Genomic DNA, 26699 nt, shown 5'->3' with positions numbered 1-26699 from the left:
TCCAGCTTTGAAGTGGAAAGAATACGGGGATCAGAAATTACCCGAGAGACAGCTCTGGCTGTCTTTGAAGCTTTCCTTTGATACTACTATTTCTTTTCCTCTCTTACGCTAGGAGGCTAAAAGCTGCCTTTTCTTATTGATATGGGGTAATTAATGAAGCCACAGCATTAACATAACCCCAGTTCCTTAACATGATAATTCAACAGAGACACTTATGTTTCTTTAGTTAAGTTGAACGGATGCAGAAATCAGTTTGGCTAGGCAGGGATGTTAAGTACCCACTCCAAATACACCCTGCCATGGTGCTTCGTGGTATCCGAACCCAAAGACAAGCAGGGTGTTACCTAAACATGCCAGAAGAATTCCAGTGCTTCTCTATTTTCATTGGCAGACCAGGCTAACTAATGGTTCAGCTGACGATCAGCCTGCCCTGCAAGAGCAAGCTGCACAGCTTCATTTACTCAGGAATCAGGACAACATTAGTAATTAATTACTATCCATGGTTAAATTCCAGTGCACAATGAGTATGTCAAAGTTTGAAATCGAAGGTGGCACGATGCCATCACTGAAGCTACAGGGCTAATTAAAACACATCAGTATGGGGTGGATGTGATGGGCTGGTACAGTAAAGCAGGAGAGCAGCAGAGCAGTCAGCACACAGAGCCGGCTGCATGACAGTGCTGCCAGATCTCACCTATTGTTTTTGCAAAGTGTCACCAAAAATGTCTGAGTTATGCAGCTGGCAACCTGGCAAAGACACATTCTGCAGGCTTTGTGAATAATTCATGAGAGAAGTACATGAAGCACTTAAGAAACACGCTGATGCTTTGTCAATATAAGCAAAGCTTGAAAATAAAACGCCGAAGTGCAGTCACCTATTTTACTCATGGAAAGCTTAACACTACTTTTCATTTCTTCACCTTCATTTTGAAAGTATTTAAGTCTGTAAGAGAGAGCAACCAATTTAACTAGACTTCAGTACGGCTGAAACCACGGGAAGCTTTCGCATAAGCTCCTGTCAACGCAGACAGTGCGACGTCTAAGTGCACAGCAACCCACAGCAACCTGCATAATGCAACGTCAGCTCTCCTGTGTACCTGCTAGCTGTGCCTCAGCACGCTGCCATGCACAGCTCCACAGCTCTGAGACACCCGTGTTTGTTTTATTTCTAGATCTGCCTGCCTAATGCAGCAGAGGACATCGATGCCTCTCCTGTTTGCTCTCTCCCTTCTCTTCCCAGAAAAGCAAAATTTGCTAAACCAGTTGTTCTTCCCTCTTCTGTGCCTCACAAGGCACATTCCACTTACTGCCTGTGCCATCATTTGGTTTCCCAACGATGGCCATTTCTCCTTTTGTTGGACAGTGCTGAATACGTTGCATTGCCCCACACCTCACCCTCTTGAGAAATCCCCACAGAGAATCTCATTACTTAAAGGACCATTTGATACATAGGGCTTTGAAGGCTTACTCAGAAGACCACCATCCAGCTACTTACACGTAGAGAAGTGCAAGGATGCTATGACTTATTCCAGCATCCCTTCATCAGCATTACTTAGGAGCTTCAGAATTGCCACAGTGTATGATGCCTTTTTAGGCATCCCTACAAATACTTAAGCAAACCCCCCAGATCAACACTTACTGTTCAAACAGCTTGTGGGAAAAACAATCACCCCCCTGCAACAACCCCAAAGCTTCTCTGTACTTCTATTATCTAACAGAGGATATTCACTGATCTTCTTACCTTTCTGAGTCTCTGAGTGCTACTGCTTCCCTCCCAGCACCAGGTTGGAAGCTGAGAAGCTAGAACAGAGCACTTCCCCTACAGCAGCTGTTGTGACAGAGAAGGAATTGGAATGGACTATGTTTGCAATTGACTGTAATCGCTCATTCCCAGCAGGCACAATAAAGTAAAGCGAATCATTGCAAGAGCACTATCTTATTCTTATACTCCAATTACCAGTGTAGTTAATTAGTGGAAAAAAAAGGGAGCCCACTGTTTGTCAATATGTGCTCCAGTTGGCAAAACTAGCAAGCTACGCATTTATTCAATCTTCCAAGCCAAATTTACTCATGATTTAAGTGGCTGCAACTCCAGTTCTACCAAAGTCAGACGAAATGTTCCTATTTATACCTAAAACGCAGACCTTCAGCTTTGCTCCAGCCTTGAGATGGCCCAATGGAATAGCAGCTGCCACGGTACAGACATGGGGTCATTCAGCAGTCACGCTGCCCTGCTTAGGATGCTGAAATTAAGTTGGTAGAGAACAGCCTCCCCTGCAGACCGCTTGAAGCGAGAAGGCAAAGCAGGTGTTAGCAGTGCTGCTTAGGAGGAGCTAACTGCTCCCCATGGACACAGACAAAGGTTAGTGCAGGTTAGTGCCCCGTGCCCAGAGCCAGCTGTGGTAAGAACCGCTCTCAGATGACAACAGTGGAGAAACACAGCTCCCCTGAGATCTAACCTGGAGCGAGACAGAAGCTCTACGCCAGATGCTGAGTTTTGCAAAGGAACTTTAACTCATCTTTTCAGCAAATACAGCATAATTATATTTCAAGGGAGCTTCGAAGGAAACCGGATTCATTGGAGAAAATGAGCACACCCACATGAAATGTGGCATGGGAAACCATCAAGTGGTGTCAGTGCTTTTTAGGTTATTCTTTCACTTCCCAGCAGAACTCAAGGTGAAGAGGGGCTGATGCTTTAGTCTGCATTTATATGCTGATATAGTGGGAGTGGGGTGCAACCGCTTCTTCTGCAAAGCAGTGTTGAAACCTGAGATCTGAGCAATGCAAATCAAAAATCGGTCAGTTTTTATTTTACTCTTCCCTAGGCCAATCCCCCACCCTTCATGTGAGAATCTCTCATCTGGGAAATATAACTCTGTTACGCTCTTTGGCAGATCTGCTCCTGGCCTTTTCGGGGGAACAGAGGTTCAGACTGGAGCTGCTGAACCCTGGGTCAGTACACAGCGTGCTGCCATGTGCTAAAACACAGTTATCACTTCTGAAAGGAAAAAAGTCTCACCTCATTATAACATGGCCTATGGGTGCCAAGTACTCATCTTGATATAATGAACTTTGTATTTTAATAGGCTTCATAATCAGCAGAGAAAGCTCCAGAGAGAAAATGTGCAACATGGAGGCATTTAGTACCATTTCTAGCACAGGAGTGTCCTGCTATCTCAGTAACAGAGACCACTCCACCCTGAAAGGAGGAACAACCTGAGCCAAGGGCATCAGCTCCTGTCCCCATCTAAGGCTGCAGGCGGCCATCTGGAATGCATGCAGTCAGGAGAAATGCAAGGGTTCAAACAGGGTGAATGGCTGATGAAACGAAACCCTCGTGGAAATGGGGAACACTCGCCTTTAGTGGCTGCTGTTCAAGACAAGCTGATACTGACAAGGAAATTACTGAGGACTACCTCACAGTGATTCTCATGACTGAGCGTATCAAGTTGAACACAAAGCTAGCCTAAGATTTCCCAAAAGCTCTTGGAAAAGAGAAAGATGAACCTTGGGCTATTGATGTGCTGGTACACGGAAAAAATGTTTTCTCAGTAGACGCCGTTAATGAGGCAACTGGGGGTCTAAGGTGATAAATTAGAAATTCAAGCAAGAGCATCAGAGCTTAGAAAAAAGTCAGACATTCAGGTATGAAAAATCCAAGGAAAGCATGATAAATTTAAACCCTGCAAAACATCCACAAACCCTTCTGACAGTTCTGTGATTCCAGCATATACTTGCCATGGGATTCCTTTTCTCTGACATTTACATATCAGCTAAAAACAAAACTGATGGTTGCTGGATACACAGGTACCTACCTTGCCATCGTCTGTATAGACGTTTTCATTGTATCCTTTTACTATTGTCCGGTCAATGAAGAGGCTCCGCATCACCACGATCACTTTTAACACTTTTCCTAAGGTAACCTAACAAGAACAAGAGAAGGACAAACAAGGTGAAGGAGAGCTAAGGGTGTCTGAATTCACAAGACCGTGGTGTTAACAGCTTAAGTTGATGCAATCTCAGTTTTCAATATTTTACAGGCAGAACAAAACAAAAGATCTAAAAGCACTGTGCACATTATGAGGAAGAAACAGACCATAAAGTGCAGAGCAAACATTCATTTGCAACCGAAAATGTATGAATTCACAGAACTCCCCTGTGCAGACACAACACAGCCAAGCAACTCTCTCCGTTTTATAAACAACACAACTCAATAACTTGTCAAAAACAATGAGCAGATGTGATTAGTTTCCACGCATTCTACAGCCTCCAATGTGAGTTCACGTAGGGAAAAATAATTGGAAAGAAGAATCAGACTCTTCTGATGCCGGCTTTTAAAAGCATGCCATGGGTTCAATGTAAAACATTTTAACATTCTTATTGGACCTGAAGTGTTTCCAAGAAAACAAAGCAGGAGAACAGCAATTGCAACAGTAAAAGTCGTACGCTTTGAAAGGTTTCATTTTCTTTTTGTAGTAATAGCAAAGGGCAAGGAATAAAAGTAGCATCTTGGTCTGTCACAGCGTAACAGCAGAAATACACCTAAATTACAGTATTGACCAAAAAACCCACAACAGTAATGAAGGTGTTTTAATCTAAAAATCAATTCAGCATTCAATGATGAACTCATACTTCAATCCTGTTAAAACATCTGATAGGAATGTAATGTTGTCCTTCTGTTCTGTTGTACAAATACTGCGGAGTTTTCCCTCATCCACAAAAGCACAAAATTGCTCCTTATTCTCTTAGTCAGCACCAGTTACTCATGTTGAAACAAGGTGGGAGGCAGGAGTCGTTAGCAGAAATTAAAAAGGAAAAATATACAACAAATCAATAAAGACTGATTTCTTTGGGAGCGGATTTATCTGCTGATGTTAGCAGGAAGATGATGATGGTTCTTGCATGTGTTCATCTAAACTGGATGAAGTGCTGGAACACAGACAGCAGAAAACAGGCGACGTCAATGCTGACGGACTGTGCTGGAGGACAGAGAGCCGGGATGGGAAACGGGGGTAGGAACGGAGTGACAGCACAGAGCTTTTTAGAACAGTCACCCAAACTGCTGTAAATACCACTTTTCCATTTTCGAGAACTATACAGCAGGACAGTTACAGATCCTAAAAGGAACTGACGACAACTCTTTGGTGTGGGATGTGGAGAAAGCAGCTCTGGGCCAAAAGAGTTAGAGCAAGAGAGAAGAACGAGTTGACAGCAACAGACAGATAAGAGAAAGAGAAGGGAAAAAGAAGTCCATGACAGCCTTCAGGATGACAGGCTGCTAGGCATGATTTTGCAAAAACATAAAGGGAAAAAGCAAGCCATGAGAAACTACTGAAGAATAAAATATGCTGCAGACGTGGGGTAACCTGCAAGAAGGGCTGAGCTACGCCCACAGCACAATTAGCTCTTTGTGATTCCCACCATCTTCCATCATCACACTGGGACTTCATGAACATGTATGGAACTACTCAGCGTTCTCAGACAACCCAATACCGTCCCAGATGTGGCTTCTCTACGATGCTGATCATCTGCTGGAATCAGAAGATCTACTTTGTCATAACTAATTAGAAACAAGATGAAAAACTGCAGACACCCTGAAAAACATTGTTGGCACATTTAGAGTTAATGGGCTTTTTTATTTACTCTTTTCTACCTCAGTAACGCGGCGGTTTTCTAGGATACATCCCTGCTGAGAGAACTGCCTCCACCTCACACTGCGCAATTACACACAGCAAAATTCAGGGGAGAAAAAGAAGAAATCTTACACAGAACAGAGATCTTCTTAATGAAGAGCAAAAAGGCAGCCCTACAAACTCCCAGACACGGCTCTATCTGTAATATTTTCTATTTTCATTCCCTTCACACACTTCAGTGGATGCTCACTTCTTTCCCCTGCGTTTGTATCTCACACTGCTGCCAGGCAAGGGGAAAAAAAAAATACTTGGATGAAGTTGCTCTGAAGCCTGTGTGGGATGTTCCTGAAAATTCTCAGAGTTAGTCGTCACATGTAACAAACTGAAAAGTCCCATGTTTGGCACTCCAGCTTCCTCACATACACATCCCGCTTCTCCCAAACCTCCCCGCCAGGCTGACCTGCACAAACCCCCTCGAAATGCTCCTGCATCAGCTCACTGCCCTTTTACAGGTCATCCGTTTTCACAGCCTTCCAGCGATTCACTTTTCACTTTCAGAAGCTGTCGCTGTTACCCAGATTGCAGCTATTATCCATCATGCAAAACTGAAAGGCCAAATTTTACAGGCTGGAACAGGACAGCAGCTCACATCACCTGCTTGATGAATGCCAAACAAGCAGGGTCGCTGCCTTCCCTTATCCCCCTTATCTCAGAGAGCTGTGTACAGCCACCCCTAACACATGCTTCAGAGTGAGCTCCCTGGGTGAGGTGCTGTGTCGGAATCTCTACTCACATGGCAATATTAGTGAATTAGCAGTCTGGCATTGAAACAGAACACTCCCCTATTCCATGCTGCTGTTGTGTTGGCATGGAATTCCTATTGGTTTTAGAGAGGTTAGAAGAGAAATCAGGACCTTCAAGACAATTGTCGCAGGGTCGTATCAAAAGGAATAACAGGAACAACACATGAATTAAGTCTCAAGAAATGTAGAAGAATCACAGCTCTGAGAACTTGCAGTTCATCATTTGTAACAGCGCTGAAACACTGAGGCAAGCACTTAAAAGAATGAGCCATCACCAGGCTGGAGGATGCAGGTACATGTGGGAGCCAAAAGGATGCCCCACAGCTCTTTAAAGGATGGAGCACATCCTCTGCCGTACACAAGAAATGAGGGACCTTTTATTTTTCCCTCTAACAATCACGACTCATAACCATGTTCAGAACGCAGTGCTTTGGTTCACACCGACCACGTTTTACAGATCATGTTTTCCAGCCAACAGTTTTCCTTTGATGCCTGCTGAATGCAGGTAACTGAAGCCCATGTGTATGGAGTCCAACTTAAACCTTTGGTCACAGAGCTGCATCCCCACAGATCACCTGAAGGAAGGGAACAAAAACCCAATGGCTCTGATATAAAAGAAAACAACAATCAGAGAGTTCTGCTCTGAACTCTGGGAGCAGTGGGTGCTGTGCTGGAGGCCAAGGCTCTCCCTGCTCTACTGGGCATTACACACCTCTGCATTGCCACAGATAGCAGCTGCATGAAGCTTCCCTATTACACCAAAAGGATACCTTCCCATTGCAACCATTTCCTTTCTAAGCCACCTTCTCCCATTAAACTGCAACCTCTTCTGTCGATACCCTGTTAAGACAGCACTTGGCTTTTTAATATTTTGCCTGTAGGATATATGCCAACTTGTCCTTGATGTGGAAGATTTTAATTCAAATCAATACGTGTACAAGGTCACTTTAAAATTCAATTAATATGAATGAAAAAATATGCCCCACAGTTCTACGAGCTGAAAATGGGACGGCTGCGAGTTAAATACATCTGCAGCCTCTGTTTTGGTCTGTGTAAAAACAATGTGCTTCTCACTTGCCTTTCACCCAAGTGCACTGAATTCAGGCAGCAAAGTTCTTCGTAATGCCCCTGCTTCCTACATCAGCAGGCACCAGACGAAGGTAGGACAGGCAGCTGATTGAAATCTGCAATATTATGCAGCTTTTCTGACAAAAATATAGAGAAAATAAAAATCTTGAAATATCCCAGTTTTAAAAATATTTTGTCTATCGCTAAGAGAACTCTCAAAGAGCAGATGACAGATGCTGTATGCCAAGACTGGGGGAGGGGAAACAGAATAATCAGTGAAAAATGCCTTCAGATAATTTCTTGTAAGGCTGCTAAAGACGTTCCCAGTTAGCACAGCTCACCGACTGGAGAAGGAAGAAATACCTTTCCAAATGAGTCGGTATCGGGGCCAAAATTAATCCACAAAATGAAAAAGATCAAAACCCATTTGCCAAGCCAGAGTTGTGCCTGGAACAAACAGCTTGAAACACACCCCTTAATTTTGCCTTTTCATTGGGATGGATAGCAAACGAAAGGGCCTTTTATAAATCATATAAAAAATGCATTAACAAACATCCTTTCCTCAGATTTATCCGAAAGTTTAATATTAGGAGAAAGTGTGCTGACAGCACCGAGAGCCAACACTTCACAGAACGATCCCAAAGCTCCAGATTCCCCCTCAGCATCCCAGGGAATTTGCTGCTGATCTGAACTGCAGATGCTCTGCATTGCAGAGCTAAAAGAAAGTCAACATTACTTTCAGTTAACAGGGTACCTCCCTGCTAGTATAAAAAGGACCAGGAGTTTATACGAGGTTTTTAGTCACCTTTCAAAAGAACAATGCAACATCAAAGCAGAGATGCAACCAAGCCGTACACATTTCCAGCTAAAGGCCAGGCACCTGCTTCTCCTGGAGCTGCCAACCAGAAGCCTTTCCTCCCACTCCTACATCTATCTTACTAATCACTAGAATGGCTGGAAATCCTATTTATATATACTGAAAAAGAAGGTTTTGTATTCACTACATAACTCAGACTCCCCCCCCAGAACCTTCAGCTCGGTTTCTTTTCCCTGTCTCATCTGCTGCTGTATCAGCGCTGCACTTTTCCTCACATGCTCATTATTCTTTAATGATGCCTATTTGTAAATAGCAAGATAGGATGCAATTAAGCTATTAGAGTCTAAATAAACAAACATACTAATTAGTTCTTTACAAGGAATTTTTTCCTTTTTTTTTTTTCCTCCCTCCTTCTTTTAATGTAAGAGCTGCAATTTGCCTTTCATTAATCGAACCTAACTGCAATAGTGCACAATAAAAAGTTAACACAGATACAGGATTTAAATGATTTTGCCATATTAAGGATAAGCCGGTGATGCTCTCCTGGAGCACCATGGCACATCCTGCTAATTAAGCAAACAAAGTTGCCACACAGTGGTGCTGTGCCAGCGGCCAGCCGCACATATAGATTGGTGATGCTGGATCTGCACTGCTATGGATGGCAAAATGGATTTTGTCTCTTTCTGTTCTGAATTACAGCACAGCAGGAACTTCGCTGGGATGAAAATAGACCTGAACCTTGTGGAAAATGAAACTTATTATTAGTGGTAAAAAAAAAAAATAATAATAATACTTCTAACTTCAGGTCACAGTTTCCCTCCCCCAGTTATTCAACTTCTCGCAAGAGTAAGGAGCCTTGAACCAGAACCAGTTGGGGCTCACTTTAATGGGCAAATAATCCATATTCCCCCTAGAAAATCATCACGATTCCATGTAGAACACCACTAAACAATATTCAGACATAAGTTATTCAGATTCAGCAAACAGATGTCTACCCTATTTGCAATTAATACAGCCCACTTCCATACAATCAGACTGTTTAAAATGCTTGGAACAAGATTTGAAAGTCGAAAAGCAAAATGTGACTGATTTTACTGAGAATGAACAGAAACTGTGTAAAAATGCTTCATGTTTCTATAGGAGAGCTCCACTAAAATTCAAGGCATCTGTATAAACGCATAAAATGTCTTCAACATCAGAAAGTCTCTAAGATAAGATGAATATAAGACATGGCAATTTCTGAACAGAGCTTTGCTTTGGTAGAAACAACTTTTCCAATGGAGAGGTTGTTACATAGAGTGTTCTGCTTCAGAAACAGCTCAAAATACAGAAAGCCATTCATTACTGGTAAAAAATATACAGTCCCCAACTTGGAGAGCACCTTACACAGCTTTACAAACACCGGGGAGACAAAGATGCTTGAACACCAAGTGGCTTCTGGATCAAGATGAGCAGAAATTGCCATGTTTGCATAGGGCTGGTCAGGTAGGTGCATGGCCCTAAAGAACTCCATATGGGACTAAAACTTACTGTGCTGTAAAATACTTTTGGTATCAAAGGAATGAATTGTGAACAGCCAAACAAAGGTTGTCCTGCCCTTCATTAGAAATAAATAAAATCTATCTAGGAATACAACTAACTATTGAATACCATCAAAACCGTACGTATTCTTCATTAATTAAAAATCAATTAGTGTTTTCTTAACACGAGATGAGGTTTCTCTCTTTACAGTTCCTGGCAGTTGACCAACAAAATCTCACAAAAATCTTAAGAAGGTCTCAGCTCCCTCTGCTGCTGCTGCAAATTAATTTTGCATAACACTGTTATTAAAGCTGATATAATTCTATGTTTAGCCCTTTTTTATGCATAGCGCGATTAAAAGATTAATAGAAAAATCACTAGTGAAGATTGGGATTAAACAGCACCTTGAAATGGTAAACTGCTTTTAAAGTCGGTTGAGGATTTCACACAGCTCTGAAAGGCTTCAATTATTTATGTGTTTGGTCTGTGCAGCATAAATCCAGACTAATGAGGTACAATTGCTGTGTATAAATCTACAACACAAAAATCTCCTTATTATCTGGAGGAAGCAGTCGCCTCGAAGGAGCAGGAGGCACAAACCTTTCAAGGCACAGCATCTGTGTTCACAGGGATACTTTCTTCCCCTTCCCTTAATGTTCTCAGCTCATTGCAGAGCTGAGGGAGAGCCCAGCATCATGCAGAGGTTACCAAACACTGGGACTCAGACGGGCAGCTTCCACAGCTGTAATTACCTCTCTAGAACCATCACAGCTAAGGACATAAGTTGATTCCCATATGCACATGAAGGTGGACAACCAATCAGTCCGTGGCTGAAATTTTCTGAATTACATCTTTTCTTTTTTTTTTCTCCTGAAGATGATTTTGAGGCCATTTCCAGTAATTCTGGAGCTTCAAAGAATCTCACAGGCACACCCTGCTCCTTCTTCCCCACCTCCTTCCAATGGTTTGCACATTCTTAAAATACACACCCTGCTTATCAGTGCCTTTGATGACGAACGTGTGTTTCTGGCAAACCAAAGGATTGGATTTAAAGAAACCTTAATATAACAATACCTCTATGGTAAAGATCTTCATAAGCAATGGCAGGTATGACACAAACACTGCACAAATGAGAATGGTTCAGATTATGGTTGGTTAATTATCTCTGGACACACTGTGTGGTCATGAGATATATTCAAACAAAACAAGCATTATCAGAATCCCTTGGCATGATGGTAAATCACTGCTGCGGAAGAACAACTCCACATCTAACTTGGGATGAGTTCAGAGTGAGAAATGACAAGTTCTGCAGAAAGCTCCCTTCTTCTGGGGGAGGATCTCTTCACACTGCCCATCCTGCAGCACCTTTCGCTGAATGATTTGTGGCTGAAAACAGCAAAAGCTTTTGCAGCAGTCGGGGCCAGATGGAAAGTGCCATATTGGCAACATCAACTGAGACAGATGGGAAAGAGGGAAAACCTGCCTAAAAGAAAAAACGATAAACCCAAAAATCACATGCAAAAATACTTTAAAAACTGTGGTTTTGATCTCTGATCCAAGCAAAATATCCAATCCATTGGTTCAGTAGAGTGCTGTTGTCTTGTAGCAACAATAATGCCCTTGATTTAGAGACCAACACTATTTGGTAAGTTATTACTAATAGCAAACGAGGCTCCTTTTACACTTACCATTTTTCCTACACACCTTGCTCCCAATCAGTTTTATCCAAGAAAATTTCCCACTTGTGCCCAATTCTTGACAAGCATCACATGTTTTCTGACCTCAAAAAGTCACCAGAATCAGAAGGTAATTACTGGGTGCAGAGAGGGACTCTAAGAGAATGGAAATGGTTTCCAAGCAAGGAAGTAATATGAGACTTTCTCTTTTCCACAGTGAAACAGTTAAATATAAAGTCAGCTTAACAGCAAATGCAAAAGCTTCCACGACTTAGAGCTTCTTAAGACTACGCTGATGAATTCAATTCTTTTATGGAATATGTTGTTCCACTTGGTGAATCCAACAATTGCAGATTAAATGATTTAATGCCAGTGGAAGCCAGCTGTATATTATAACCTCTGACTCAGTTAATCTCTGGCAAATTTTGGGCCACTCAAAGAAAGTTAATAGCAAGACACTAAAGAACTGATTAATTGAAATGGAATGTATTCACAGCTACACTTATCACTGAGCCGTTAACAGTAGTTTTGAAAAATACAGGCAAAATGTAAAAATAGCAGAGTATTCAATTTAACAAACACTAAAAAACCATTAATTCTAGATTCAAGAAAGCTGTTTTGACAAAATATCTGATTTCTACATTCCTTTCACCATTTGCTTGGAAGCAACAACTGTACTCACACATACTCCATACCCAAGCCTTTCATAGCAGCCTATGTGAGGATGTGCCATGAATGATCTGTGATGGAAAACACTGATTTGGTCCCAAATTCTCACTTGGATACAGAATTTTCCACTTTTGTTTAAATACTGTCAAAAGATGTGACTTCAGTCTTTTACTCAGCTGCAGGAGAATCAGCTTCAGCAGAAGACTGACTTGAAGATTCAGCAGACCCTATTCCTGTGTTGCTGTCCTAGAGTAAAAACTTCACAGGCTCCTCTCTAAGCACAACAGCTGCCTGTGAAAATTGATGTGAACAATAGGCTCTTCTGGAATGAAATCTTGCTTGGTCAGGCAGAAATAAGTTGAATGTATTGGACTTGTTTATCTATAATCCAGCCTTTACTGCTCATTTACTTCAAAGGCAAATTCTTGACTTCATCATAAAACAGAAATACATTGGACCACGAGCAATTTGAACAAATTTAGACAAAGGAAACCAATACAGTTTCTCTCTTCTTACCCCTACTTCTTTTTCTTCTTAATTATCATGACTGAGATACACTCACTGCCAAGACTGCTGAAAACCACAGCATCTGACCTCACGCTTATATTTCAACAATCTTATTTAACAACAAAAAGCATTTAAAGGTGAAATTCTTTTTATCATCTATTTGCCTAAAAGCAAAAAGAGATCTTACACCGCTGGGTCAAACAAAGAGCAGAATGTTTCTGGGGAAAAAAAATCATCTTTAATATCCTGCCTTTTAGAAATAGTAATTCAATCCCTTAAGAAATCTACCAGAAAGGACAAAATGACCCAACTCACCAGCAGCATTGCAGAGGTCCCATTGGGCCGGGAGAGTTGGATAGACATCTCAGGGAACATCCTATCGATGCGACTGATCACATCATCAACGTATCTGCCAAATAACACAGCAGTTACACACACCACCTCATCACAGACTTGGAGATTATTACTTATTATTTATTACAGATTATTACTTATTATAATGTCCAGAGGATTTTCTTGAATTACTTTAATTATCTTTGATACATACAAGATAGCAAATACGTTGAGAATAGAAGTATAAGAATAGAAAGGAACTGACTGACCTTGAATACAGGCAAACTGAGCTACACCCAGGTGGTTGTTGCACATACTAATTAATTACTTCAACACAGATACTGAAATATTAAAATTCACAGCATTTTCAAAAAGCAGAAGTTGGGCTACAAGCAAATATGGGGTTTTGTTTAAGAGAAAAGTAGTTTTGCAAAGCATTTTTAAACTGAGCCAGATGTCCTTTATTAGGTAACATGAAAGTCTGCAAATGTTTGAAACAAAACATAGGACAGAATTTGTCAGGCAATTCCCCCAGGGATGCTTTGCCCATCAGAGTTACAGGACACCCAGATCAAGGTGTAGTGGTTGCTTACAGCACTCACGGAATGAGAAAAGCCAGCAAAACCTCTCCTACCCTGGAAAGCTGTGTTGAAAGCAGTAAAGTTTCCCCATTCATCTGAATGACTCGTTAACAGCTTATTTGCTAATAAGCAGCCAGAATATCCACAAACCAAGATCTTCCTTAGCATGGTGAAGGAGGAGACATATAAGTGTTTCAGGATGAATAATCTACACATCAACAGATCAACAGCACACACTTCATTTTAAACATTACTGAATCCCAAATCTCTTGTGTGTGAATGGAGATGTCTACCTGAGATGCTGGTGAAAAGCAATTCTGTATTTCTCCATTCATATATGGTTAGGAAGGTACCCCACAGCCTTGGACATTTTAATGCAAATTACTGCAGAACTTAAATTTTTCTGAGTTTGGGGTGATAATTTAAAAACAAATAAAATACAAAGTTGCACATCATAAAACAAAAGACAAAACCTACATGCATGAAGGAAGAAAAATTCAAGTAATTTCACACAGAAACAACACTCTGGACTTTGGCATTTTATGTTCTTGTCTGAAAAACCCCAGTGGCTTTATTTATTTATCCTTTGAAATGATCCAGGTTGGTTGGAGGTGATTAATTCTTCAACTCTCTTAGACCCGATCATTTTCAAATCCAAAACTTGCCTTGACTGCATGCCTTTAAGCTACTATACTCAAAGCCTACCACCATCACCTGAGCAGGAGAAAGAGATCCTTGCTTTTCTCTCATATAAGACTGGTGTCAGGCAGAACGGAGAGCTCTGACTGTCCTGAAGTAAACCCACACATAAAGCTATACAATTAGGTCAGAAGTTGATATAAAACAGAAATCTGAAGACTACCGTTCACGTTAAGTCAGTGTGAAGTTCTACCAAAAGCTGGTTACTAAGACATTGGGGTTTGGAACTGGTTTCGCAATGCTCAAGAAAACCAATCCAAGAAAACCAATCCAACAAAAGAACAACCAAAAGAAATCTGTGTTACTTTGGCAAGGCACAGCCGCTACGGGGTCCATGCCCACAGGTGGCCTTTTCCTTCCTTTCTCAACCAAGAGAATCCCAAAGGAAATCCACAAGCCTTTATTTAAAAGCAGACATTAGCATTTCCTGAAGACACACCAAACCAAAAGGGTTCTTCAAAGATTCACATATAATTACTGAATTAGCCTGACTACATAATGGCCTGAAATACAGACTAACACACAACCTAATGCACTGCAAAGCTCTTCTAGAGCTGAGCCCTTCAGAGAGGACATCAGGTAAAACACCCTGCTATGTATGGTTAGGTTGAGGTTGGACTTGATGATCTTGAAGGCCTTTTCCAACCTGAGCGGTTCTGATTCTATGATCAGTATGATAAGTGAGAAGCAGCACGGCAGTGCAGAAGTATAATTGGTGACAATTGTAGAGCAAACTGAAGAGCATACAATAAAGATGAGACACAGTGCATTCCTGAGGCTGTCTGCAAAGAAGGTCAGAGAAAAAGCTGCTGTCTGGAACTTATTCTGCAGAACTGAAATGCATTAATTTAGTGCCAAAATAAGCGAAATCACAATTTACACATCTCTATCCAGCAAGTTATAGCTCAAAAACATGACGGCTTCTATTTATGTTGCAGAACTTCTTACAGACTCTCAGAAAAGTGAAGCACTTAAGGACGAAGAAAAGTTTAATTTTACTTCTGCTATGAGCACTTCCAACATCCTCACCACGTCTCAGTTCTCTCCTACTTACAAGAGACGCTGGTTGGAATGAGCATTTACAGACACAAGTAGTAACAGAGCAAGGATAAAGCATATGGAAATAGATCTGCTGAAATGTTAGGCATATCTTCAGCTTAAGAAAAAAAATACACTGAGCTCTCAGAATTACACACAAACTGAAATCATAAGGCAGTAAATTCGCCTCTCGTCCTAAAACAGTCAAGCTTTCACCTACAAAGAGTTGAAAAGGGTGTCCAGACAGGCAAAGGGTGCTCCAACAGGCCTGAAGACAGACTGCAAAAGACCATACCCAGCAGCACCCACATGCAGATACAGCACAGTATTTAAACTCTTTGCAGATGGAATTTAATCTCTCTTATTCCAGACAGAAAAAACTCAAAGCAATACACGAACACCTGATCATTTTAAATATCTCAGCTAGTGGCTCTCTATTGAAAAGAGCTTCAAGAAACCTCACCATAACTGCTTCCTACCCTTGATGGGTCTGGAGAAGAGGAGGATGAGGGGAGACCTCACTGCTCTTGATAACTACCTGAAGAGAGGTTGTAGTGAGATGGGGGTCAGCTTCTTCTCTTGTGTAACCAGTGATAGGACCAGAGAGAATGGCTTCAAGCTGCACCAGAGGAGGTTCAGGCTGGACAGTCAGGCAGTGGTCTTTTCCAACATTGGTGATTCTGTGATCCTGTTTTCCTCATCCTTCTCTCCCTCATGGAATATATTCATTTTTTTTAATGGAGGTTCTAAAATTATTTTTGAACAGAAAATCTTTATTCTAAAAAATGATAAATAGCACCAATCAGTGCTTATGCATCTGAACGTGACACTGAACCCTGTCCAGAAAGATGAGAGCTGACATCAGAGATCCTCCAAGGCTGTCAATGTAATAAATGGTTATTTCCATTTTAATGCAGTAGGGAACTTTTTTGTATAAACAAGCGGTATTAATGCTGCAGAGGTCAAATGAACCAATCTACTCCAAGAACACCAGCAAAGACTGGAACGAACTCTGAATGTTATCCTCCAAATGAAAGCTCTCTTTGTTATGAACATGTAAGATAAAACAATGCTAGAATAAAGCAACAGAAATACTCTTTGAAATCTTGGCAGTAGGCTCTCTTTTAAACTCTTTGGTCCGTATTACAAGAATAATGCCTGGAACTGACTGAAAAAACTTTTGAAGTCAATTATAAAATACTGGTTATAATGGACTAATTAGTTATGTTAGACAGATGAGATGCTGCACGCTAAAACATCAGGTTGGCAACATAAAAATAGTATCTTTGCAGGCAGACACGCTTTGATTCACACCTAGGTCCCCGTAACATAGTAATATGAAAAACTAATTCATTATAAAATGCCTTTAACTCCGTACTGGACAGATGGCCTGGTTCTCTGATATGACCCCTCTCACTATCTGCTTTTTGTTTTTTATTTTTACTGGATCAGATCCAGTGATCCGACGTTGGTGCGATGTTTAGCAGCTTAGACAAGATTTAAATAGCATTCAACCCACACAGTATTTCACTCGCATGCTGTTCACTTTTTCTGCACAATATTACTGTTGAAAAATTAGAAATATAGGTGTTTGTAACCAGTTTTGGAGGAGATCTTTCAGACGAAGGTTTTGCTAAATGATCTCAGAGAGAGCTGGACAGATATCTGCAACACAACAGAGCTTAACCATTCCTGAATTGTTCAGTGGAAGATACCACGTATGGGATGAAAAGCAGCTTTTGGTTCTATTGAGTCTGTGATTCGTGCTATTCTGGATGGCAAAAGGGGAAACTCCACATATTCCATCACTTACTCACACAACTGATTGGATGCTATATTTTAAAACATACACTCACCGTTTTAGTGTGATTTATTAACCACAGAATTAAAGTTTTAATTTGATTCAGCCACCTGCTGAGCTGGTCTCTGCAGGTAGCAAATTCAAGTTGATAGAAGGCTTTTGAGAAGCATCAATTAACAATAGTTATTAAAACAGTGACCTCTGTCAGCTTTTGTGAAATGACACTTCCTGCTTGGGTAGGCAATGAAGAGCATGAAAAGGAATTCAACAACCCTCACGCTGAGAAAGCAACATCACGCTTCAAGACACCTCATTAGGCAGCTGTCACAACCCGCCATATCTATAGACCAACCGGGAAATTTCTGCCTCTTGCCCCAAATTCCACAGCTGATCTGTTGCTATTTCAGGCTCTTGTTCTTCCATCAAGAAATTCTAAAAATGCCCATGTTTCCTGACACCAGCACTGCAGGCATTTGCCTGTTTCGACCACCCCCTAGCCCCAGCTAAAATCTCCCTTGCCAGGCACAGCCTTGTCTTAAACTTGCACCACCGGCCTCTCACCCTCTGAACAAACTGTTTTAGTGGTGTCTTCTCTCTTCTCTCATTCATACACAAAGCTTCTGTTGGTGAGGACTCCAGCCAGGCTCCTTGCTGCAGCTCATCATGCTTCCCTCTCTTCTTTCATCATCTGCATGCAAACTCTCTCTTCTGCTTCTTCTTTATTTCCTCCAATTCCTGCTGTGAAATCTTTATTCATGGTAGGTTGTAAAGCAAAAGCATTACGTTACTCATCTAAGAAACTTCTATCATGAGGTACACTGAGGGCAGAAGAGGCAAACCTGAAGTTGGAGTTATGGTTCTTCAGCCTTGGGGTGGCAACATGAGGCTGGCACGAGGGTGCTGGCATGGCAGCATCTTGGTAGAGCGACTCCACAGGTGGGGGAAGCAGCAAGCCAGAAGGTGTGGATTGGAAAAAGCAAATTTGCGAAGATATCTTGGACAACAATTCATGCCCAACCCAGCCTCAGTATTGGGGAAGCAAGACAGCATGCATCTGAAAGCACAGAGATTCAGCTCCAAACGTGAGAGAAGGCAGCTCACCACAGATCTCAGCAAGTCAGCTCTTCAGCTAACTGGTCTCAGCTGTGCTAAGGAATCTTATTCTGGTCACAAAGAACAACGTTTCAGTACTGAGTGGATGCAAAAGATTAAGTCTCTTATGTGCCCAAATAGTCTAAAAGTGTTTACATATAAATACAGGGTGGTCTGCTTCAAAAGCATATGCATGGAGAGCTGCATCCAACCCTTAACCATCTGCACTTCTCACCCAGGAAAGGCCAAACTAGTCCAGCACTTAGAAATGCACACTGAGTAGTTTCAACTCAGCGTTTAAGGGTTGCAGAAGCATTTCAAAACCTGAGTCTGTGATTCAACAGTTTCCAGTCTCCAGCACCAATAGTGACATAAGGCACTGACACATCCCGGCCCCCTCAACCGTGCTGTGCTAGGAGAGATGAATCAAAGAACTGATCTGGCTTCAAAAAGTAGGAAATGCTTTAAATGCAAACCAGTTTCATGATTCAGCCCTGTGTCCGCACAGTTCCCACAGGGACCAAAGCTCCCAGGACAGGAATGCTGTACATCAGTGTCATTCGATTATAACAATAAAACATTGCTTTACTGCAAAGTATGTTGTTTTTGCCATCTTGTTCACTCAACAAACAATTCCGCATTATTCACTGCCACTGAGAAGCTCCTGATAAGGGATGAGGTGTAAACACATAAGGAATTTCCTCAAAGGTAAGAAGTGACAGTGATGCTACAAATCCAGGCATGTTCTCATGCTGAATACTTACAAAATGCAAACCTGCCCTGAACCAGCCTCTGGACATCCATTTGTTAAAGTTAGATGAGAAAACTCCTTTAATACACTCTGAAAAATACACCGTTTTTGTCAGAGCACTGTTTCATTTGGTTTTGAAGAAAGAGCAAAAAGACTTCTGTTCACAACGTCGGATTCCAGTGTATCATCTTAAACAGTGCAACTTTAATAAGGAAAACCTCAAATCACAAAGACCTTGCAGTCAAATTCCCATAGACATTTCACCATACGGTTGAAATAACTTTCCTGGTACTTATGCAGAACGTTCTTCAAAATGCCTTAAATGCACAGTAGTAATCAAGAGCTGAATACGGATATTGCAATGTGTGAAGGCTGGTTAACAAAATAAGAATGCATCTGCTTTACAGTCATCACCAGAATCTTGTCTGGGCTTGTTACTAGACCGTGTGCTTTATGAAAAACATCATTAACTCCTTTATATGTACCTCAAGAGGAAAAACAGCCCTCCCTAACACCAGTAATAACAATTCCAGAAGCAATGGCTCACAGCACATAAGCATTGTTTATTTCTTCTTGTTTGAGAAAGTCGATGCTGCTCCACAACCAGCACTAAATGCTAACAGCGGTAATTTTCCAAGGCCTGGATGAGAATCAGAGCTATTACATGAACATTTATCTACAAAGACGGTTCTTGTAACTTGTCAAGTGATTTGTGTCCCACCCATTAGGTGGAATCTGGACGTGCACACACAAGTTTTCATACAGTAAAGCTATGGCAGATTAACTTGGGCCAAGAGATCCAGTTGGCCTTCAAAGAAACCTGCCTGCACAAACTACACATCCCTCAGCCCAGAGGGCTTCAGATAGACAGGCAGTAGTATTTTATAATACACTATTTTCAGCTCTGCTATTGAAGAATTATTTCAATAGCACAATCTTCCCAGTTTCTCTCTCTGTGCTTTGTATCTCCCTCAACAGAGGGCAAATGACAGTACTTACCTGTTTTTATGAAAAGCAACAAATAATGCATGATACCTATTATGCATTCTATACCTACCACAACTAGTGAGATTTTACTTCTGAGCTCCTTGATTGATGGATGGAAAACATAGTATATTTTGCACAATTAGACCTTCCTATGCACTGTACTTGATCACAATGATAGCACTGCTAGTAGATTTCAGCAGTCACTTATGTTACATGTACCAAGCTTGGAATTTATTGAAGGCTACAAAATAGCAGAGGGTGGGAAGCAGGGATCATTAAGGATATAACCCTCTGAGGAATGCCTAATAGTATAGGAGCAGGAGAGCAGAGCACTCCTTAGGACAGCTTTTGCTTGTGGTGGTTTAGTTACCAAAGCTCTGATGTCTTTTGCTTCAAACAAAGCATTCCCTACTTCAACCACATTCTGATGGCACACAGGCAGTACTCTGCAGTCTTAAAACATCCTCTAAATTCAGAATGGCTCAGTACTCCGAAAACCTGTTTCAGTAGATTTTCTCCTCCCTACCATATGCTTCCCTCAGCTTTGGCTACAAAGACAGTAACTTCATGTCTCTGCCATGTCAGCACCTGATGCAGGCACGAGCACGTGTGTCAGAGCTGCAGATACACAACTGAGCGCCTGTAGGTGCACTGCACAGTTAGATGCTCTACCTTATCCAGCCTTTTGTGACTTCCTAGAAGTCATTGGTAGGAAGTTACTCAACTTTTATGAAAGAGTTTTATTCAAGCCCTATCACCTTAGAACACCTACTGGTCTCCAGCTGCATTATGGAAGCAGATTCCTACAGCTCATCACGGTGCTAACATCTAAGGATACTCAGATCAACAGAATGCCTGAAGGAACGTATCAGCCAAGAGAAAAAGCAAAGCAAAACAAAACCACAGACAGGAAAACATTAAAAATCGGGCTTCTGCAATTTCATTGAAGCCCCCACAGTGAAATATTACTGCACTGCTCAATTCCTACTGGAGAATTACACTATTCCTGTAGGACGGGATTTTGGACTACATAACGAGAGTAGTAGGAAGCAAAGAGTTATGAAAAGCTACACATCTGTGTGCACACAAACACCATGTACAAACCTATGCACCTATCTGTTTATAATTAATAATAATTTAAAAATATCAAGGCAACAAGAGGAGAAAGCCCTGGCAGGTGTGAGGTTCAAGCATGGAAACCCTGTTAAGTTTTCAAATGTCAAGTTAAGCAGGAGAAGTCCTTGAGCACAAGAGAAGTTTAAAATAAAGTTGGGTGGCTCATAAACAGGCCTCTGTTTCAAGGGGGGGATAAAAACAGGTATGAAATACTGTAGCAAACAATGACTTGTGCTACTCAGTGCAATCCATTTGTCATACAGACTTTCACTAAGTATCTCTTGCAAGGTTTATGATCACCTATTTCCTAAGTTCCCTTGATTAATACTGATTTTTCTCATTGAGATTAGGCTGTGACCGAGTATTTCAATCTTTCTGCACCAATACAGAAAGCAAAATCTCTCTTAAAACTCTGAGGTTTATCATACAACTCCTTCAAGGGCATCTTTCCACCCTTTTGATACAAAAACTGCAAGTAATAAGTACAATTAGGTATTTATACATTCAGGAGTCTCCCATACAGAAACTAAGTGGAAAGAAGAAGCCCTTCAGAATCCTGTTTTCTAAAGCCCACATCTTTCATCACCTTTTACTCCAATGTGACTTTTTAACCGAGCAGGTTTCCTTAGGTTGGGATTTTTTACAAGGTTTCACTGAAAGTCAGCAAGGAGGGGAACTAATTCCCTTAAGTACTCAGGAAAATGAAATTCCCCTTAATTCCACCACCACTGGCAGAAGTAAACAACAGAGGCTGCTAAAGGGAATGGATTACAGTAGCAGTAACCCCTGGGCTCACTAAATCCAGCCCAGACACCGCAGCAAAACAACTCTCCACAATCACGCTGTGCCTTTTTGGCTACCTTCCCACTCCTGTAATCAGGTTCCTCCTCATGTGAGGTTATTTCTCCTCCCACATAAGCATCAGCATGCAACCACACAGTCCTGAAAGCCACGGCAGCTTTCTTAATGCTGGAGCCCATGGTCTGCCTGTGCTGCTCCACTGTGCTCAACATGCAGGGATGAGGCTCAGCTGGGCCTGAAACCAAGGCTGTGCTGTGGGAAATGAGGCTTCTGCATCCCTCTGCCTTACCTGCATAGCTTCCATAAAAAGCAAACATACATCAGTGCTCACACTGGATGTATCTTAATGAAAATTCCATTAGAACCACTGTGTTCTGCGCTAGCAAAGAGAAGTGTTATTATTTTTAGCATGCTAATAGAGAAAACATCCTAGGTAAAAAAAAAAAAACAAACAAGGAATGACAATCTCCTTCAAAAAATACATGAGTATTAAATCTGCCTAGATTCATTTCTCCATTCTGAGAGCGTGTTAAAGAATATAAAGCTCAGAACACTACAAAAAGTAAGTTTTGTTAATGAACGTCCAGTTATTACCCACAGGAAAGAAATTCCAAGTTGCTACATAGTTTTAAACAGCAAACAGGCACTGATGAGCAAAAGCACAGCCTGTGAGCACCACCAGCCCGTACTAACAGGCTGCCCACTGCCATGCAAGTAGGGGAGCAAAGCGAGGCAGCCCCAACCCCATGGCACCTCGCAGTGCTGCTGCAGCGGGGCCAATAAAGGGTTTCTTGCAGACTCTGAAGACAATATGAGCCCGATCAACCTTTTCTAATCAGCAGCCCAAGTGTCTCGCCTGTCTGTCAACGGCAGTGTCTCCCAGCGGGGAGTGGTTTATTATTCTAATAAGATGCTCCAGTGAAGGGAGGGTCAGCCGTGAATCGCCATCAGGAGAAGATTTAATTAGAATCTTTACACTGACTAAAGACACTTCAACACACAGACAAAATGTTAAACGTGGAGATAAACGGTAATGTATTTTAAATCAAGGTTACTTTTGTTTTCTTTGTTTTAAACATAATTCTTATCTTCCTTTCTTTTGCCATGGCTGTTCTCATTACACAGTTGCATTCTCCAGCTTACAGGTCTTGTAATTGTAAAATCTCCAGTCGAATCCACCCAGCAGAGAGCTCTATTTTTTAGCAATGAATCTAAAAGAACATCAACAAAAGCCAAACCCAGTTAAGAACCAACTGATTCATCACAGAGCAGGAGTTACATCAGTTCGATACTAAAGGCATGAACAACATATACCATTACCATAGTGTTTTAATTAAAATTGTGCTATATAAGAAGTGAACAGGAATCAATTCTATCAATACACAGACTTGAAAACTTTCTCTATGAGCAGGCAGAACTTGCATTAAGAGCAAGCTTTCAAAGGGGCAAAAGCTGAAGCCAATGCTGAGGGCCAGAGCTATTAGATATTCTTCAATCATTTGGAAACTATTATCTCAAATTCATGCTGCTAGAACAATACAGGTTCACCCATTAACATGACAGCAAATTACATGATTAATTGGCTAACATGGAGCTACTGAGAGTCAACCAGTTGAAGCCAATGTCCTGCAGAAGCAATGAACTGGCATATAACTCAAAACTCCTCTCCATTCACTCCCAATCTGCATTCACTATTCAGTGCACTGACATGTCTTTCTGTGTTTGACCTCTGTTTCATCATTTAACTATTCTTCACTTCTTGTGTACTTACAATCACAAACTTTCCAATTCCTCAAACATTAACTTTAGTTTAAATGTGTGCACGTATACATTTCACAGCATCACAAGGTACTCAAGGACCACTTTTCCATCCCTACATGCCAAATTGCATCAGCGCTCAATGACAGCTCTCAAGAGGCTCTAACTAAGCTTGAACCACAGCTGAAGTTTTCCTACTATCCCATCCTTCACATTCAGGAGATGGAAATGAAATACTTCTTTAGGGTTTGAAGGCAAAGGAAGTCAACCATCTGGGCAGGTTTTGTGTGTGAGAGACCTCATTGCTGAGGTTCACCCCCTCAAAGCATGCAGGAAACACCAACACCCCCATTCCTGCTTTCAGAAGGCTGGGCAGGATCACCATTGAAATGCCAATCAAAACCTCAGACAACACAACCATCTCTGAAATCTGCTTCTCCTTCTGCAGCAGTGTGCTTTGATGAGAAATGTCACCCCCAGACGGGTGCTTAGTACCTGCAACATCAGATTAATGACAATCAACTGGGAATTATTGCCCAAATTTGCACGTTGACAGATTACTTGCCAACAACACAGCTCAGCAATATTTGCCTAACAAGCCTAATGATTATAAGACTGAATCATAGTAAAGTTAAAAAGCAGTGAATGCTCAAACTTAAGTATTATTTATAATAATGGTAAAGTACTGTTAGCTTTGACCATGACTCTTCATATTAAGCGCCTGCTATGCAGCCGATGAGCCCCAAAATCAGATCTAAGTTGGATTTGTCTTCCAGTCCTCCACAAAAAGCTCTTTTTATAAGACCCGTCTACAAGGCATAAATGTGTCATGAGCAAAAGCATCATCTTTGCTGAGAAACTGTCAAAATCCCAAAGCCAAAATGAAACAGAAGGATCTGCATGTAAAAGGCAAGTAGAAAAGCTTGCTTTTGGCTTGAGGGAAGCTCAGTTTCACGGCGCTACTTTGGACAGAGCTATAAAATTTTGACTTAGATCACATCAAAACAGTAAGGTATTCGATGCAACTTCTTACAGCGCATTTGATTTTAACACCAAACATTAAGTGAAACAATCAGCAAAAGAGCTCAGCAATGATGAGACTGAAATCATCCAGGGATCTTGACACAGACTGACAGGCTCCAGCCAAGCTTGCTGTGTAATTATTTCATGTGTCTGCACTTTGTCTTGCATCACTGAAATGAACACCTTAAGGCAAGAACACAAAGGATACAGAATAATACATCAGAGTGCATTTCTCAGAATGAATACTGACAGTGGATAGTTAAGAGCTTCCCATTAGGGCTCACATGTAGGAATGATACGGTCATTCATTCTTCACAACACGTCACTCCTGGACTCTGAGTCTTATAAGAAATCCCAATCAAAGCCTTCCTTGCCAAGTGTTTTATGACCTGTGTTACCCATGCAAAGATGATAAGCATGGAAAATGATGAGGCACGTGTCCAATTAGAGATTGGACACGTGTATTATGTTACTAAACCTCTTCTTTTTAAAACGATACATACATATTCATGAATTATATCACGGACATGACAGAAACAGTGCTAAGATTTAGTTAGGTAAAAATCTATATAGCAAAGGGGAAGCACCATTAGGAATGCAAATAACAGCAGGGCAACATCTGGAAATGAATGAAACCCAAGTTAACTTCACCCAGTGAAACTTCTAATAGCTGCATTTCATTTTGTTTCCTGCTAGCAGTTGGACAAATAGGACAAGTAAAGTAAAAAACATACTTAAAACTATTACAAACAAAGGTTAGGTTTAGAGGGTAATGCTGTGACGTGATCAGCTAGAATCTGCTACCCAAGCTTTTTCCATTTAACCTGTCCATAGGGTTCCTTGTAAACACACGAATACTCAGAGAATGCCCTAAAGTGAAATTAAAAAGTAATAACAGTTATTTTTAACACCAAGTAAAGAAAACACAGCTAAGCAGTTCTATCGTGTGTCCTTTCTAGGTAGGCAGTGAAATGCTCCTTCTCTTTCCATCTCAGATGCATCAAACCCAGTGCTGTGCCCACTGGGTCCCCAGGGATGGGGACTAACTACCTCTTCTCTCCCCAGGTAAATTCAATTCTGGTCTCCTGCTAAGCTCCCACCTACACCCATTGCTCAGGAAACTCCCTCTTCTTCAGTTAATGTTAAAGATAGAGGTAACCCTCATTGCCTGTATTCTTAGGTAAGACATTCCAGTCTCCTTCTTCCTTCTCCCTACCAGCACGTACCACATTTGAAAACACTTTTACTGCCCTCACAGAACAGCTGTCTGGTTTCTCCCTCAAATAGCTGAAGGTTGCTTGGAGTCATGAGGAGGCACAAAAGTGATGTAACCGATAAATACATTCACAACATGTTCGCATCGCACCACATTACAGTTATGCAATAACGCTGTTTTTGCTAAGCCATCAAAACAGAGACCTCCTCCTCCCACCTTATTAGGGCTCTACTCTTTCTGCTTGTCATCTTTGACAGTGGAATATGCAACCAATGAATATGGAAACACTTTCTGACTTTGGCAAGCGGCTGGTTTCATCTATTCTTTTCCAGCTGACTGCCTGCTGCAGCAAAGCAGCCTCTGGTGCTCCCCACATCAAACAGCCCGGCCAAGAAAGGGGGTTAAAGCAACCACATGATAAAATCACAGCTTTGGCAACAGCTTTGATATCATTATTAAGCTCACACAAATTTCCTCTCTTATCTAGCTTGTTCTTCACTGTCTAATTAGTCCAACCACTGATAGAATGCTCTGTTTTTTGACACAGAAACAAGCAGTTAAACTAGTACTTGTGGTCTTTCGTTACGCATTAACATCTTCATCCTGAGCTTTCCTTCTACTGAATGTACAGGGATTCCCTGCAGGGTGATCCCAGTGTTCTGCTCCAAAGGTTGCAAGGGCATCTTGTAATGGTTGGGGCTGCAAAAAAACTTTTAATTAATTGCCATTTTCTGACGGCACGATTCTCACACAAACATTACCTTTAAGGCAAACATACATCAAAGAGTCAGAAATCGGCTGTTTTA

The 26699-nt window shown here is 41.4% G+C and overlaps 1 protein-coding gene across 6 annotated transcripts in view; it reads right to left on the bottom strand.

Annotated features, from left to right (window-relative positions):
• Positions 1 to 26699, bottom strand: part of MED27 (mediator complex subunit 27) — an 84087-nt gene that overhangs the window by 13812 nt on the left and 43576 nt on the right. For 5 of the 6 annotated variants that reach the window (XR_014936282.1, XM_015879299.3, XM_015879300.3 and 2 more), the window contains 2 exons: positions 13013 to 13106; positions 3819 to 3926 (listed from right to left, as the gene is read on the bottom strand). Coding sequence is in view for 4 of the 6 variants with exons in the window: in XM_015879299.3 (XP_015734785.1) it covers positions 3819 to 3926; positions 13013 to 13106 (202 nt within the window). In the remaining 2 variants the exon portion in view is untranslated. The remainder of the gene's footprint in view (positions 1 to 3818; positions 3927 to 13012; positions 13107 to 26699) is intronic. The other variant, XR_014936283.1, reaches the window with a different exon arrangement.

Source organism: Coturnix japonica, chromosome 21 (assembly GCF_054131305.1).
Source record: "Coturnix japonica strain WE chromosome 21, WE-NBRP24, whole genome shotgun sequence".
NCBI lineage: Eukaryota > Metazoa > Chordata > Aves > Galliformes > Phasianidae > Coturnix > Coturnix japonica.
Note: the sequence above shows the minus strand (reverse complement) of the source record. Positions and strands in the feature narration are given on the sequence as shown.